Source organism: Lepidochelys kempii, chromosome 8 (genome assembly GCF_965140265.1).
Source record: "Lepidochelys kempii isolate rLepKem1 chromosome 8, rLepKem1.hap2, whole genome shotgun sequence".
Taxonomy (NCBI): Eukaryota; Metazoa; Chordata; order Testudines; family Cheloniidae; genus Lepidochelys; species Lepidochelys kempii.
In genome coordinates, this window is record NC_133263.1 from 97,918,869 (window position 1) to 97,933,962 (window position 15,094).

Below are 15,094 nucleotides of genomic sequence, written 5' to 3' on the forward strand. Positions count from 1 at the left end.
CTGCATTTAGCCGTATGGAGTGGAAATCTATCAACTGCATGAAGAAACTTGTACAGATACAGACAGACATCATCTTTATTGTTTCATGATTTCTGTGTGTATATAAAGTCTGCTGCAGTTTCCACGGTAAACATCTGATGAAGTGAGCTGTAGCTCACGAAAGCTCATGCTCAAATAAATTGGTTAGTCTCTAAGGTGCCACAAGTACTCCTTTTCTTTTTGCGAATACAGACTAACACGGCTGTTCCTCTGAAACCTGTCATTATGCAAGGCACTGCATTTAGCCGTATGGAGTGGAAATCTATCAACTGCATGAAGAAACTTGTACAGATACAGACAGACATCATCTTTATTGTTTCATGATTTCTGTGTGTATATAAAGTCTGCTGCAGTTTCCACGGTAAACATCTGATGAAGTGAGCTGTAGCTCACAAAAGCTCATGCTCAAATAAATTGGTTAGTCTCTAAGGTGCCACAAGTACTCCTTTTCTTTTTGCGAATACAGACTAACACGGCTGTTCCTCTGAAACCTGTCATTATGCAAGGCACTGCATTTAGCCGTATGGAGTGGAAATCTATCAACTGCATGAAGAAACTTGTACAGATACAGACAGACATCATCTTTATTGTTTCATGATTTCTGTGTGTATATAAAGTCTGCTGCAGTTTCCACGGTAAACATCTGATGAAGTGAGCTGTAGCTCACGAAAGCTCATGCTCAAATAAATTGGTTAGTCTCTAAGGTGCCACAAGTACTCCTTTTCTTTTTGCGAATACAGACTAACACGGCTGTTCCTCTGAAACCTGTCATTATGCAAGGCACTGCATTTAGCCGTATGGAGTGGAAATCTATCAACTGCATGAAGAAACTTGTACAGATACAGACAGACATCATCTTTATTGTTTCATGATTTCTGTGTGTATATAAAGTCTGCTGCAGTTTCCACGGTAAACATCTGATGAAGTGAGCTGTAGCTCACGAAAGCTCATGCTCAAATAAATTGGTTAGTCTCTAAGGTGCCACAAGTACTCCTTTTCTTTTTGCGAATACAGACTAACACGGCTGTTCCTCTGAAACCTCTCTGAGGGTAACAACCTTTTCATTGAAAAGACCAATGAGTCACTTTAGTCACTCAGACTCCCATGTCACTCTCTGTTCCATAGGAATCTACTCCCCAGCGCGTTGCAGAAAGTACTCGAAGGCACTGCAATATAGATATTGGCCAGCCCTGCAGCTGTGAAACACCGAGAAAGCACCAGAGGGTATAGAACAGCAGATACACTACCCCACCCCTTCTTCAGACCCAGCCATCTACCAAAGGTAGGATTTTGACAGGACACTTGAGAGCTGTCAAGCAGTCGCAGTACAGCCAGCTTCCCTCATCCCGTTTGGTGGCTGCCTGACCCATTTCCTTCCAACGTCTCAACATCTAACTTTGGACAAATTCGTCTTGGATATCCTCTCAACCAGCTACATGATAGTTATAGAATCAGAGAAATATAGGGCTGGAAGGGACCTCGAGAAATCATCAAGATCAGACCCCTGTACTGAAGCAAGCTCAAGTAAATCTAGACCATTCCTGACAGGTTTTGAACCTATTCTTAAAAACCTCCAGTGATGAGAATTCTAGAACCTCCTTTGGAAGCCTACTCCAGAGTTCAACTGTAAATAGTTACAAAGTGCTCTGAATGTTGGGGAAATAACATGGGGGGAGGGAGGGCGGGCAGAAGAGCAGGAAACCCAATACTCACTAATTAAACTACAACTATTAACATTATCTATGAAAAATGGATTTACAAAGCTAGAAGTTATGGAGGAGGGTTCCATCCCAAAACAAAATAGTAGAAAAGGAGTAGAGGAAGCTCTCAGTTGGCATCACCCCTTATGCACTCTGTTTGCAGGATGAGGAGGCGCAGGCACGGACCAACGAACACTGCTACTGAAGAATTTCTGACCCTGGGCACATGGTATGCATGTGCACTCACAGTGAATACCCATAAGGACCAACACTCAAAGAAGAACTAGAGGTGCCAGAACTAAGTCAGACCTGCTAGGTAAGCATGGTTGAGACACAAGGTGGAGTAGCTCAGATCTTAGTCTAGCAGTAGGAGAATGGAAAATTTCCAACCCAATAATTTCCTTTCTACTAGCAGCGCCTCCCATAATTCTGATACGTATGAGCCATTTCCCTTCTGTCTGCATTTTCCAGAGACAGTTCAAAGCTACAGCACAGACTGTACTAGGCATGCTGTCTTGCTGCCAGATGATTAATTTCAAAGCAGTGAAAAAACTCTTACAAAATGATTAGTAACAATAACTTCCGTGCCAAGTAATTAGGTACCATAGGCCACTGCCTATGTGGCAACTATCCAAATAAAACTCTGACTTATGGCTTTGAAGGCAACCAGGGTTGGCAGAACTGTAGAAGACGCTGCAAGTAGAAAGGAAATTATTGGGTATATAATTTTCAGTTCTGCAGGCCAGCATCTCCCACAAGTCTGATATGTATGGGAAGTATCAAACAGTGAGCAGAGTAGCAGCGAGGGATGTAAAAGTGAACACAAGAAATAGGAAGACACCTCCTCCCCTTTTTGAATTGTTCAAATGTCAAAGTTATGTCTGGACCACAACCTGCAGCCCATTCCTGTCTATGCACTCAAAATTCACTTTCCAGCCTCTAATAGAGGTGGTAGCTGGTGACCATGTGACTTCTCACAGATTTCTGCAGTGGAAGTGTGTGCTCTTTTGGCCCAGGAGGTGGCCATGTAAGTTGAAGAATGCACCTCAATTCCTTCTGGAACAGTGCGTTGAATGGCTTGTATGCCTCCAAGATGCGTAGTCTGATCCATCTGGTAAGGGATAGGCTGTATACTATAAGCACCTTGGGATGAAAGAAAGAACAGGGAGCCCAATCTCCTTGTGGATTCTGCATGCTTGAGGGAAGTCTTCAATGCTCTTCTTACATCTAGGGTGTACCACTGTTTCTCAGTTGAGTGCTATGGTCATGGGCAGAACAAAGGAACTCAGAGGCTCAGGTGGTTAGGGCTTTCAACATCAGCAACAGGTCCCATTTAGGAAAGATCTGGCCAGTGATTGCTCTGAAAGATCTGGATACCTGATGGTTCTTCCAAGGAGCCAGAGGATCCTGTGAATAGGACACTACTTAGAGCTGATACCTGGAGCTATGATAATGGGCTGAAGGCCCTTATCAGCACCTTCCTGAAGGAAGTTCAGAGCGGCCTGAATACCAGTATCCTTGGATCTGCACTGCATTCTTGGCACCACAAACTGAATTTGGTCTCCACAGAGGAGCAGATTTTTAGTGTGAAAACTCTCCTGGATGAGAGCAGAATTCTGCTCATTTTGGAAGATAGTTGAAAAGCCTAATGATTGCTTTTCAAGAGCAACACTGTCAGTTGAAAATTATCTGAGTATTGATGGAGGAATGGGCCTTGGAAAAAAGATGTCTTGTCTCATTGGAAGCTACAACAAAGGTTCCAGCTTCAATTCTATCGTATGACAGAACCAGGGCCTTCTTGGGCAGTACAGAGTTAGCATGGTCACCCTTGCTTCTTCTCATCTTATCGTTTGGCTCACCTTCCCTAGGAGAGGGAAGGGAAGAGATGCATATAGCAGGTTTTACAGCCAGCTATGCAACATAGTGTTTGTCCACATGGACTTGGGGTCCACTTCCTGGGTGAAGAATTTTTGCCATTCTGCATTCTTGCAATGGGCAAAGAGGTCAACTGGGTGGGGACCGAACATCTGCAAGATCAGAGTGAAGACTTTCTGGTTCGGCATTACTCATTACACCTGCTGAGCCAGTCGTTTGTGGGTACTGACTTTAGGGAAGGGAGAGTCTTGTTTGCCCATTCCATTTTCTTCATCATTTCTGATGTAGAGCTATGCTTTTTCTTCCCCCTTGGTTGTTTATATATGCAACCTGGTCGTGTTGGCTGGCTGGACCAAGATGTGGTCACCCTTTAGGAAGCTCTGGAATCTTAGTAGAGCTAGCCTAGCAGCTGCAAGATCCAAGAGCTTGATGCTGCAGTTCTTTTCCCTGTTGCTCCAAATACTGTATGTCATTCTGGGTCACAGAAGTGCACCCCATCTCTCCAGTCTAGGGTCTTTTGTGAGAACCTGAAGGTCTGGAAGGCATATGGGAAAACCCCAATAGATGTTGTCTTATCTTTACTGTCCTTTGTTGCCCCAGGACTTACCCCCGGGTCACCTGGATGAGGTCCTCATCTTCGGAACCTCTCCCTGTTCTGCTCTGTACCTCCTGGTTGGTTTTTTCCATGGTGAAGTTGAGGCTCCTTGGGTGGACAGGGAACCCAACATGCCTGTACAAATTTAGAGCCCCTTGCCCTAGCAGAGATAGGGTTGGCAGGGTGCAGGGTAGGCACCTTTTACCTTCTGCTGAGCCTAAGAAAGCTTCCTCATATACAGAGCACTTCTGGGGTTTTGCCTGGTACTTGTGCGTCTGCTCTGCCATGTCTGAAAGGGGGTAGAGGAACTCAGCACAAAGACACTTCAGTGGAGGCTCCAGGCAGCTGTGACCACCATGTTGCTCAGACCCCAGACCAGGAGGCAGCGAGAGGGCTTGAAAACAAATAAAAACACATTAGCTGCCCAAAAAAACAGCTAAAAATAACCAATCTAGAAGAAAAGCATGGGAGTAAAGTGAACCAGCATTTGACTGCTGCCACAGAGGCTGGTAGCAAGCAGGAGAAGGGGACATGGCTAGCACAGGTTGTGCTGTAGCTTTGAACTGCCTCTGGATGCTGCAGACAAGAGGGGACTAGCCCACACATCAGTATAGTGGGAGATGCTGGACTGCAGAACTGTGAAATTCCCTTCCAGGAGCGGTAAGGGTATGTGGCCTGACATGAGGGTGCACTCACAGGGCTTGTCTACACTACTGCTTAAGTTGATGTAATTTAAGTTGCTCAGGCATGTGAAAAAGCCCTCCTCCCCACTCCCTTACAGCGATGCAAGTTACATCGACTTAAAGCAGTGTTCACATTGTGCTACGTCATCGGGAGACGCTCCCACTGACATAGCTTCCGCCTCTTGTTGATGGGAGAGCACTCTCCCATTGGCATAACTCATCTTCATCAAACACACTACAGCGGCACAGTGGGTTGTAGTGTAGACTAGCTCACAGACTAGAAAGGGGGACAGTGGTGCAGCTAGACCTGTAGCCATAACGAGGTTTTTCTTCCAACAAGAGAATTTAGAAGTAGCAACAAGTCTTTGGAAAAAAAAAAGAAAGAATTCCACAAGTAGCCGGCCTAGTGACTCATAACAGACAAACTCAGAGGAAACCAATATTCTTTGCTAACAAGAGTAGCAGCTCAGCACAGTTTCCAGAGCTGTAATCTCTGACAGCAGTTCAGTGTAAAGCTTCTGCTGACAAGGCAAAGCACTGCAATCCACCTAGTGACCGATAGCACCCTCTTTCCTTCTTTTCTATCTGAGAAAGGATTTCAAATATCGCCATGTATTGACATATTGCTAAAAACCCATCAGGTTCAGGGAACTAGAGAAGAGAATTAAAGATGAACCAACATTAATGACTTACTGAGCAATAAAGGTAACTAAAGTGATGTACAGAAAGAAATAAAAGCAAAACAGACTTCTATATATCACTAGTAAATGGAGATTGTTGTTTAACAAACACTAACTTACATACATGTAGACAGTTCACATTTAAAGGGTAACTGCATAAATTTATCATACGTCATCTATAAAAGTTTAAATATATGATCCAAACACACACTTGAAGCTCAAATCTGTGCCATAAAACTATGGCTATATTAACAAAAGCATCTGAGGATAAACTGCTTCTCTACTCCACTCCCATGCTGTGATTTGAGAGACAGGAAATCATGGATTACTTAAGCATCTAGTCAACATTTGGTGTTACGTAGAGCTGGTTGGAAAAATTCAATTGAAACACTTGTCAGAATTTGCTGATTTACTGAAATCAAATCCTTTCACAGAAACAGATTCTAAGGCATTTCCAACAGACCTAAGGCAGGTTTCTATCAGAAATTGGATTCCTGTCAGCTTGTCCACTGGCTCCTCAGCTGCTAACTAAGATAGGAGCCTCACAACTTTGCAGCCAGTTTTCCCAGACTCCCCTTCAGCCAGGAAAGCAAGCTGCTGAGGATCTTGGCTTCCTGGCACATTGCCAGGGACCCTGGAAGGCAGCTCTCCCAGGGCTTATGAGCTACTGAGAACTCAGAGCTACCCAGGTCCTCAGTAGTCCCCCTGGCAGGCTGTCATGATGCCACAGACTGCAAAAGTTCTGGCAGCAGCAGACTGACATGGACATAATTCTTGTTAGTTTCACAGTTGCCCAAAACTGAACAGCAATGGTGAAACTGATCAAACATTTGTTAATTTGACAAGGACACCATGATCTTGTACAATGCAATTTGCTCATTTCAATCCCCTAGGTCATTTGTGATCCCCTAGACTACCCATGGAGTTGGGATAAGAGAAGTAAGATCGCTAGAGGCAGTACTCTTCTTCCTGCCTCCTCTTCTTTCTATGAAGACAAGAGGAGGCAGGAAGAAAAGTACTGCCTCTACAGATCTTCCTTCTCTTATCCCAACTCCATGGGTAGTCTAGGGGATCACAAATGACCTAGGGGATTGAAATGAGCAAATTATCACTTTTGCTGGTAAATTGCTTCCCCAGCTCATGGGATTTAGCAATTCAATCAGTGTTGTCAGCATTAAACTTATCCACTTTCCCACCTCTACATTGAGAGAGATCCAGAAAAGGAATAGCACGAAGAGTAATCTATAGGGAGGCTGAAACAGTTAAAACTTATCAGAACAACAAATATACACTTGCAATAGTATCAGAAGTATAATATCCTAATAAACACCCTCATTTATTAAAATCCTCACCTAATACAATATTGTAGCAATATTTCATTTACACAGCATTCAGATTTTTCAAGAAGTACGGCCTTCGAGTCTTACCTTTGTTAGATCCATTCCTAGTCTAACCTGTGATAAAAGATGCATAATAACACTCTTATGTTCTTCCACTGACTCTCCTTCACCATCATCATCTCTATCATCATGAGGATCAAAGAGATCTAAAAAAGAAGTCCACTCTGTCATTATGTTTCTTAAAACACCCACCCCCCCAAATACAACATTCAAAATCGAACTTACATCAGTAAGTCCTAACAGAGCACATATTTTATTTAACATACAGATGAATTTTCTTTATTGTTTCATTGAATAAAGCCTTGTTGAAAAATACAGAGATCACAAAAAATATTTTAGGATTTAACCATATAAATAAAAAGGTAAACTTTCACAAGTACTGAAACACTCACCTACTCTTAAGATTATGAGAGAGACTGAACCCTCTACAAACAAGCTATTAGAAATTTTTTATTAAGCACTACATTAAATATACCTGGATTCGTACGGAAGAACTTTCTAGAAAAAGAGCTAATGCAATTCTCTTACCAGCATCATTTGTCCCATTAGACATGGAAGAATTCAGGGATTCTGTGGTGTCTGGGCGTTTCAAACTACTTCCTGTGCTGCTGCGAGTCAGGACTGCTGCAGATCCTGAGGAGCTACAGAAAAGTATCAAGTTCTCACGATTCAGAACATTTATTTCAAGGCAAAATATTAGGATTTAACTAAATTAAACATTTACATGGGGGCTGATTAGTCGAGAAGTGCATTTATGGAGAAATTACAAGACACTGCAATATTCAGAAGCGAAGATGGTATATACAGCTTCACATAATATAATACTTCGAGTGGTATGTGGCCTAATGATTGGGTAAAACCTCCAAAGTGGGACTCAGAATGCAACCCATACAAAAACTCTAAATGCACACACAAAAGCGATAGTTTCAAATACATTTATTATTCCTCAAAGGTGAATAGCAATAATTTTAAAAAGTTAGTTTACTCTCAAAATTCCCCAAATGGCAAGAGTAAATTGAAACAGAAATTATTCAAAAATTTAAAAAATATTGAGGTGTATGGAAAAGAGGGACATTGGCTGTCTACCAATTGCTGCAATACACCTCAGGTTGAGCATTTAAGCAGTCCAAAAATAACTTGTCAACTGACAAGTCAAATATTGGTCAAATAATATAAAAAATGGTCAAATATTTTAAAGCTTTAATTTATTAGAACAAAAAAGAGTAAGACCTTATGGTCTCCAATAGACTTAGTCTTAAATCTGTATACCTAATTAAAATAACTCAGTTAAGTTTTTTTAACTCAGAAAAATGCAAAACACAATCAAATTAACTTCTAAAAAATGAAAGAATAGCACCATGATGCAATCAAGAAGGCAAGCCACTAGCTACGTCAGGGCATTCTTGCTGGAACATTTGGCAGTGATCAAATAATAGTCAGTCAATCAAATGACTAGTCCATTGGCCAGCTTGCCAAACCTACAACAACACCATGAACCCATTATTAGGAAACACATCCAGGTTTTCAGGATTACTCCCGAACACCCACACAGATAACTTCTCACACTTCTAGAAACTGTTCAATAAGGCACGGTGTTCTTTCACTACTTACTCAATGCATCGCTTTGGGGAAGAACTGCTCTGATAGAATTCATCAGCATCATAGAACTCATCTTCACTGCTTGAGTAAGAAAAATCTGGAACTGTATTTGGAGACAGATTGACGTGGCTTGGAGAGGTTAAACTGCTGCTGGGTGCCGACTGCCCACTTCCTATGAAATTGAAGAAATCTGAGCTTTGAAAAAGCTTTATTGATTTTTAAACCAGCCATTTCTAATCTATTAACTGGATTGACTAAGACATTAGCAGAGTTTAGAAACTAGGAGAAGCTATAAAATTAAAAAACAAAACCAGTAAGGTACACTAACAATTTCACACAACAGATAATACAAAATATGTTATCAGGAATGACTAGTGAGGTAGAGTACAAGGCCAAAATTTCCCAAAACTGTGCGGCTGAAGTTAGCCTCCTGAGTCTATGGCTAGCCTCCTAAATAAACGAGGCCTAGTTGTCAGAGGTGGTGACAACTTCAGCTCCTAAAGAAATCTCAGTGAAGTTTTTGGGAATTGCAGGTGCTCAACACCTTTTAAAAAATCAAGTCACATTTATTTAGGAACCTAAATATGGATCTGGGAGCCCAACTTTAGGCACTGACATTCCTAATAAAAGATATGAAAAGAGGGGCTAGCTGAGACAAAGAACAGCCAATGTAAAAATAGCCACATATGTAGGGGCTACCTAGCCTTCTGTTCTTAAAACATTTCTAGGTTACCAAGAATGATCAGACCTGCAATTTTATTACAAAATTCAAAGGAATTAAAAAAAAAATCACTGTCATAGGTAGTTGAAGATATAGAGTTAGGATGGAAATAATTACCTTCACCAACCGCAAAGGAAGTGTCTAGTCACTTCTATTGTTACAATCCTAGAATCTTGAGGCTACATTACAAAATTAAGCCAATGTACATCTCCTTGTGTTGACCTAGTTGTGCATGTGCTGACACTTTTAAATTAGTTTCCCCAGATATAAGCTCTCCATTAAACCAACACAGGAACACCACCTCCTGAGCATGAATGTTTACACAGCATTACCTGTGTCAACCCTAACAGTCCTCGAGAAGCTGTCCCACAATGCCAGACACTGACAGCTCTGGTCACAATTGTGAACTCCACTCCCCAGAGGTCATGGAGAACAGGAGCCCCCAATCCCCTCTTTAAAACCTTGCAAATTTTTGAAATGCTTTTTCCTGATTGTCCACCTGGGCAAACCACCTAGGCAGCTCTCCACCGTCACCTGCAACTACCCAGCTGAACATGCTGGCTACAAGCTCCAGCCATGCTCTGGCTTGGAGTAGAATGGGCCTGCGGGGAGGAGACTGGGCAAGCACAGCTACAGACCAGTTGTAGAAACATGGACATCTATGAGGTGATTGCACAGGGGATGCAGAAGGGGATCAGCAGCAGCAATGCATGAAAGTAAAAGAACTGTGACAGGCATTTCAGAAGACCAGGGAGGCCAACAATTCATCCAGTGCTGAGCTGCAGACCTCCCACTTTTACCAAGAGGTGTATGCCAAACTGGGTGGAGATCCCACTCCCACCTCACACACCTCCTCAGGCTCTTGCCATGAACAGTGAGGAGGTGATGGAGGAGGAAGAGGATGGGGACATGTGATAAAGGGGTCCAGATATGCTGCAAGCCGGGACCTGTTTGAGTCTCCACCACAGTCCACTTAATCCCAGCCTGATGCAGGGGAAGGAACCGCAGATAAGTGTGTATATTTATTTTGCATTACAGTGAGGGAAGGACAAAGAAATAGACTTTTCATTAATTTGCTCATACTAGAAAAGATACTGGTACAACAAAGAGAGGTAAAGTTATCTGCTTTTCATTCCTTTGTCAAGTGAGGCAGGAGAGCCGGGGCAGCAGTTTATGTACATGGGTATGTCCCTGAATCCTCCTGAGAGATCTCAATGAAACTTCCACAGAGGTACTCTGCAGTCCTCTCTCCCGAAGGTTTCTAGGGTTGGCAGATTTATTTCATCCTCTGCTGTAGTGATGTGGTAAAGTAACTTGGGCAGAAACCATTCCAATAAACGGGCTCTGGGACAGCAGCAGCAGCTGTGCTCTCTGTATCTTTGGTACCCTTTGGCGTGAGATATCGGCTAAAATCACCACTACTTGTGGAAAATGGTGCCAATATTCAGTACTATTGCCCAATACTCTTAGTTTCATGCAACTGAGCAATTCCCTCCTCATCTCACCCCTGGTGGGTCATACTCATCATGGCTGGTACTATGAATGGCACCGTGCACAAGCACTCTGAAGCAGAAGTGTCAATAAGCATATCTTGCTTCAAAGTTTAGGGGAACAAGGGAAAGGGGTTCTGAATCTTAACTTTCACTTTCCATTGTAACTATACTGATGATACCTCTGTGTGTTTTATCTGTCGCTTCTGCCACTGTGGCTTTGTGTATGCCCCAGCTGACCTGTGGAATGCCTGAGTCAGATAAAGAGGAGCATTTGGGATGACATTCCATGAGACCCTACAAGCCAGTACTGCATAAAGACTGCAAACAGAGGGCCTAAAGCAATGGTTTTCCAACTTTTTGTATTGGTGACCCCTTTCACATACCAAGCCTCTGAGTCTGACCCCCTTATACATTAAAAATGGGGGGGGGAAGGGAATTTAATTTAATGGGGACTTGGGGCTGTCAGCCCCACAGAGCTGATAGCTTGCAACCCCTGAGGGGTCATGACCCCCAGTTTGAGAACCCCTGGCCTAGAGGATGAATAGTGCAGACTGTATGGAGAAGGAAAGAGCGGACAGGAGAAAGGCAGAGGAGGAGAGGGAGATGCACCAGGACATAATGGGGCTTCTCCAGCAGCAAACACAGATGCTGCAGATTCTTGTGGACCAACTCATTCAACAATTATGGGCTCACCTCCCTTTGTAATCCATGGAGAACTCCAGGATAGCACCTCCCTACACCCCTCCTTAACATTCCATGTGGCATCAGGGGCCACATCCCTACCCCTACCACTCTGTACTGGGGACAAGGACAACCAGCTTCATATGCACTGATCTGCGAGTGCCATGGTCAATGTATGTGTAGCTAAAACGGACATGAACCTTCTTTAAGCTCTGTTCCAAAAATTCATAAATCTTTTAATTTATTTGCTTTTAACTTGCACAGAATTTTTTGAGGTGTTTTTGTTATTCAATAACATTCTGTTTGGAAAATATCTTTATTAGTTCCCAACAACTGCTGCAAAATGCCTGGCGGAAGTGAAAGCACCCACTTACTTGTTATTGTACACTGTGACAACTCATAGGATCAGTGAAAAACACAGAGTAATAATCAAATATACACAAGCACCACAAAATTAATTGATACACTGACAGTGTTATAGTCCTATATTTATGCCAAGCACAACAAAATTCCTAACAGGCCCCGAAATTGTGGAGCCAGGCAGAGCACAGTACATCACAACACATTCCTGTGGGGCGCTGTTAAACAGCTCTTCCAAAGCCTCCCTGAGCCAAATATCTCTGCAATGAGTTCTTCTGATACCCCTTGTGTCAGGCCATTCAAACGCAGCAGACAGATGCTCCAACTCTGCCCTCCACGCCTGCAGCAACTTTTCCTCCTTTACTTCCCAGATATTATGCAGGACACAGCAGACAGCTCTAGCCATCGTGATATTTTTCTCACTGAGATCCAATCTTGGGAGTAACCACCACCAGTGCACCTTCAAACTTCCAAAAACACATTCAACTGTCTTTCTGCACCTGCTCGCAGTTTTCTGAACAGTCCTGTGTTCTAAAAGACGCAAGCATCATGTATCTTCCCTGATCAGCCAACACTGACGTCAGTGAAGTGTCCCCAGAGATCCACCAGCACTTGGATAACCATAGAAAAAGAGCCTTTTCTGTTAACGTTCTCTGTGGCAAGGTGGTCTGGAGCCAAAATAGAGATATGCGTGCCATCTATCACTCCACTGCAGTTCGGGAAACCCATTGCTACGAATACATCCATTATGTTCTGCACGTTGCCAAGAGTCACAGTCCTGTGTAGCAGGAGACTATTAATAGCCCTGCAAACTTGAACAACAATAGCCTCCCAGTGGATTTTTCAACTGCAAAATGGTTTCCCACTGACTGGTAGCAACCCAGCATTGCAAGTTTCCACAGTGCAATTGCTACTTGCTTCTCCACTATCACTGTAGCTCTCATTCTGGTGTCCCTGCGCTGCAGTGAGCTTGGTACACAGATCCAGAAATGTGGCCTTGTGCATTCGAAAGTTCTGCACCCACTGCTGGTCATCCCAAGTGTGAATCACAGTGCGACTCCACCAGTCAATGCTCATTTCTTGGACCCAGAAGCGGAACTCCACCATCTGCAGTTGCTCCATGAACACCACCATCATCTTGAATTGGTTCTCGCTAAGTCCCACTGCAATCTGAACTCCAGGAAATTGCCCTGCGCCACATGACAATTATTGCAGCTCTGCAAATACCAGAGGATCATGCATCCTGTGCTTGCAATGTTCATAACAATAGTGTAGAGCTGCACAGGCTCCATGTTTCTTTGAGAGATGGCAGACCGCGAGAAGTCCCATGCGGGTTTGTGGGATTTTTAAAATAGGTGTGCAAATTATGGGATAGCCATAATATTATGGGGTAGAGAAAATAGCATGATGGGAACTTAACCCCGCAGTCCAGGTCACTCATGTGACTCAAAACTTACCAAAAAGACAGTGCACTGGATAGTGGTGAGTTGCACAATGGGCTACCTACCTACGGTGCACCACCTTGTGCATAAAAACAAGCATTCCTGTCAAGCACGTGCAGTGCTGATGCAAGGGGCCAAGTATGCACCTTCACAAGCGATATACTAACTGCGGCAGCCACAGAACAATGTAATTTGTGTCAGCAAAAGTTTGTAGTGTAGATATGCCCTCAAAAATCAAAATGTGTGGTTGTTGCTGCCACACCCATTTCCTGCAGAATCTAGCAAAGCAACTGTGCTAACACCTATCTTAGTACATCTTTTACCAATCAGAATAGTAATGAAATGAGGGATGGTTGGCCTAGGTCCCTTATATATCCTATGGCCTAAATATTCAATTCTGTAAGGGGGCATGATGACCTCCTGATCTATCAATGCTTTCTAGAGTGCTCCAACTGGATGTCAGGGACTCTATATGGACCATTTGATCAAGATGGTACTGGCTTCTCTAAGAGGTCAGATCCAGTTCCATCTCCTTCCCTTAATTATGAAGTGGCTGAGCTATCAAATATATGCCACTGTTTCAGAACACTGGAGGTTAGCAAAAGATGTACCTAATATTTAAAAAAGGCTCTGAGGTGAGATCCAGGGAAATACAGACCAGCTAGCCTTACATTTGCACCTGGCATATTGATTGAAGAGATTATTAAAAATAGAACAATTGTACACCTGGAAGATCATAACAGAGTCTAACCAGCATGAAAACAGTCTCACTAATTTACTGGAACATCTCAGCAAAGTAATGCATAAAAGAGAAGTAAATCGTATAATTTATTTAGAGTTCTCAAAAACCTTTGACCTTTATCTCACAACAGGAAGGTAAGTATTCATGGGGTAAAAGGCAGCATACTCTCATGGATCAAAAACCGGTTAGAAGATAGAAAAAAAAGAAGTAGGATTAAATAGACAATTTTGACCATGGCAAAACGTTGAATCAGTTGCCTCAAGGTTCTGTTCCTAGAATCATAGAATATCAGGGTTGGAAGGGACCTCAGGAGGTCATCTAGTCCAACCCCCTGCTCAAAGCAGGACCAACACCAACTAAATCATCCCAGCCAGGGCTTTCTCAAGCCTGACCTTAAAAACCTCTTAGGAAGGAGATTCCACCACCTCCCTAGGTAACCAATTCCAGTGCTTCACCACCCTCCTAGTGAAAAAGTTCTTCCTAATATCCAACCTAAACCTCCTCCACTATAACTTGAGACCATTACTTCTTGTTCTGTCATCTGCTAACACTGGGAACAATCTAGATACATAATCTTTGGAACCCCCTTTCAGGTAGTTGAAAGCAGCTATCAAATCCTCCCTCATTCTTCTCTTCTGCAAACTAAACAATCCCAGTTCCCTCAGCCTCTCCTCATAAGTCATGCGTTCCAGCGCCCTAATCATTTTTGTTGCCCTCCGCTGGACGTTTTCCAATTTTTCTACATCCTTCTTCTAGCGTGGGGCCCAAAACTGGACACAGTACTCCAAATGAGGCCTCACCAATGCCGAACAGAGGGGAATGTTCACTGATCATTGATCTGCTGGCAATGCCCCTACTTATACAGCCCAAAATGCCATTAGCCTTCTTGGCAACAAGGGCACACTGTTGACTCATATCCAGCTTCTCGTCCACTGTAACCCGTAGGTCCTTTTCTGCAGAATTGCTGCTAGCCATTCGGCAGTCCACAGCTGTTTAGCGTATTTATTAATGATCTGGGGAGAGAGGTGAGTAGTAAGAAAGCAACATTTGCAGATGACAGTTACTTTGAGTAGTCAGGACCAAT

General features: G+C 43.1%; 1 protein-coding gene across 9 annotated transcripts in view; it reads right to left on the minus strand.

Annotated features, from left to right (window-relative positions):
* OSBPL9 (oxysterol binding protein like 9) overlaps positions 1 to 15,094 on the minus strand; it is a 142,316-nt gene that overhangs the window by 15,227 nt on the left and 111,995 nt on the right. For all 9 annotated transcript variants that reach the window (XM_073357740.1, XM_073357739.1, XM_073357732.1 and 6 more), the window contains 3 exons: positions 8,584 to 8,743; positions 7,501 to 7,613; positions 7,000 to 7,118 (listed from right to left, as the gene is read on the minus strand). In XM_073357740.1, coding sequence (XP_073213841.1) covers positions 7,000 to 7,118; positions 7,501 to 7,613; positions 8,584 to 8,743 — 392 coding nt within the window. The remainder of the gene's footprint in view (positions 1 to 6,999; positions 7,119 to 7,500; positions 7,614 to 8,583; positions 8,744 to 15,094) is intronic.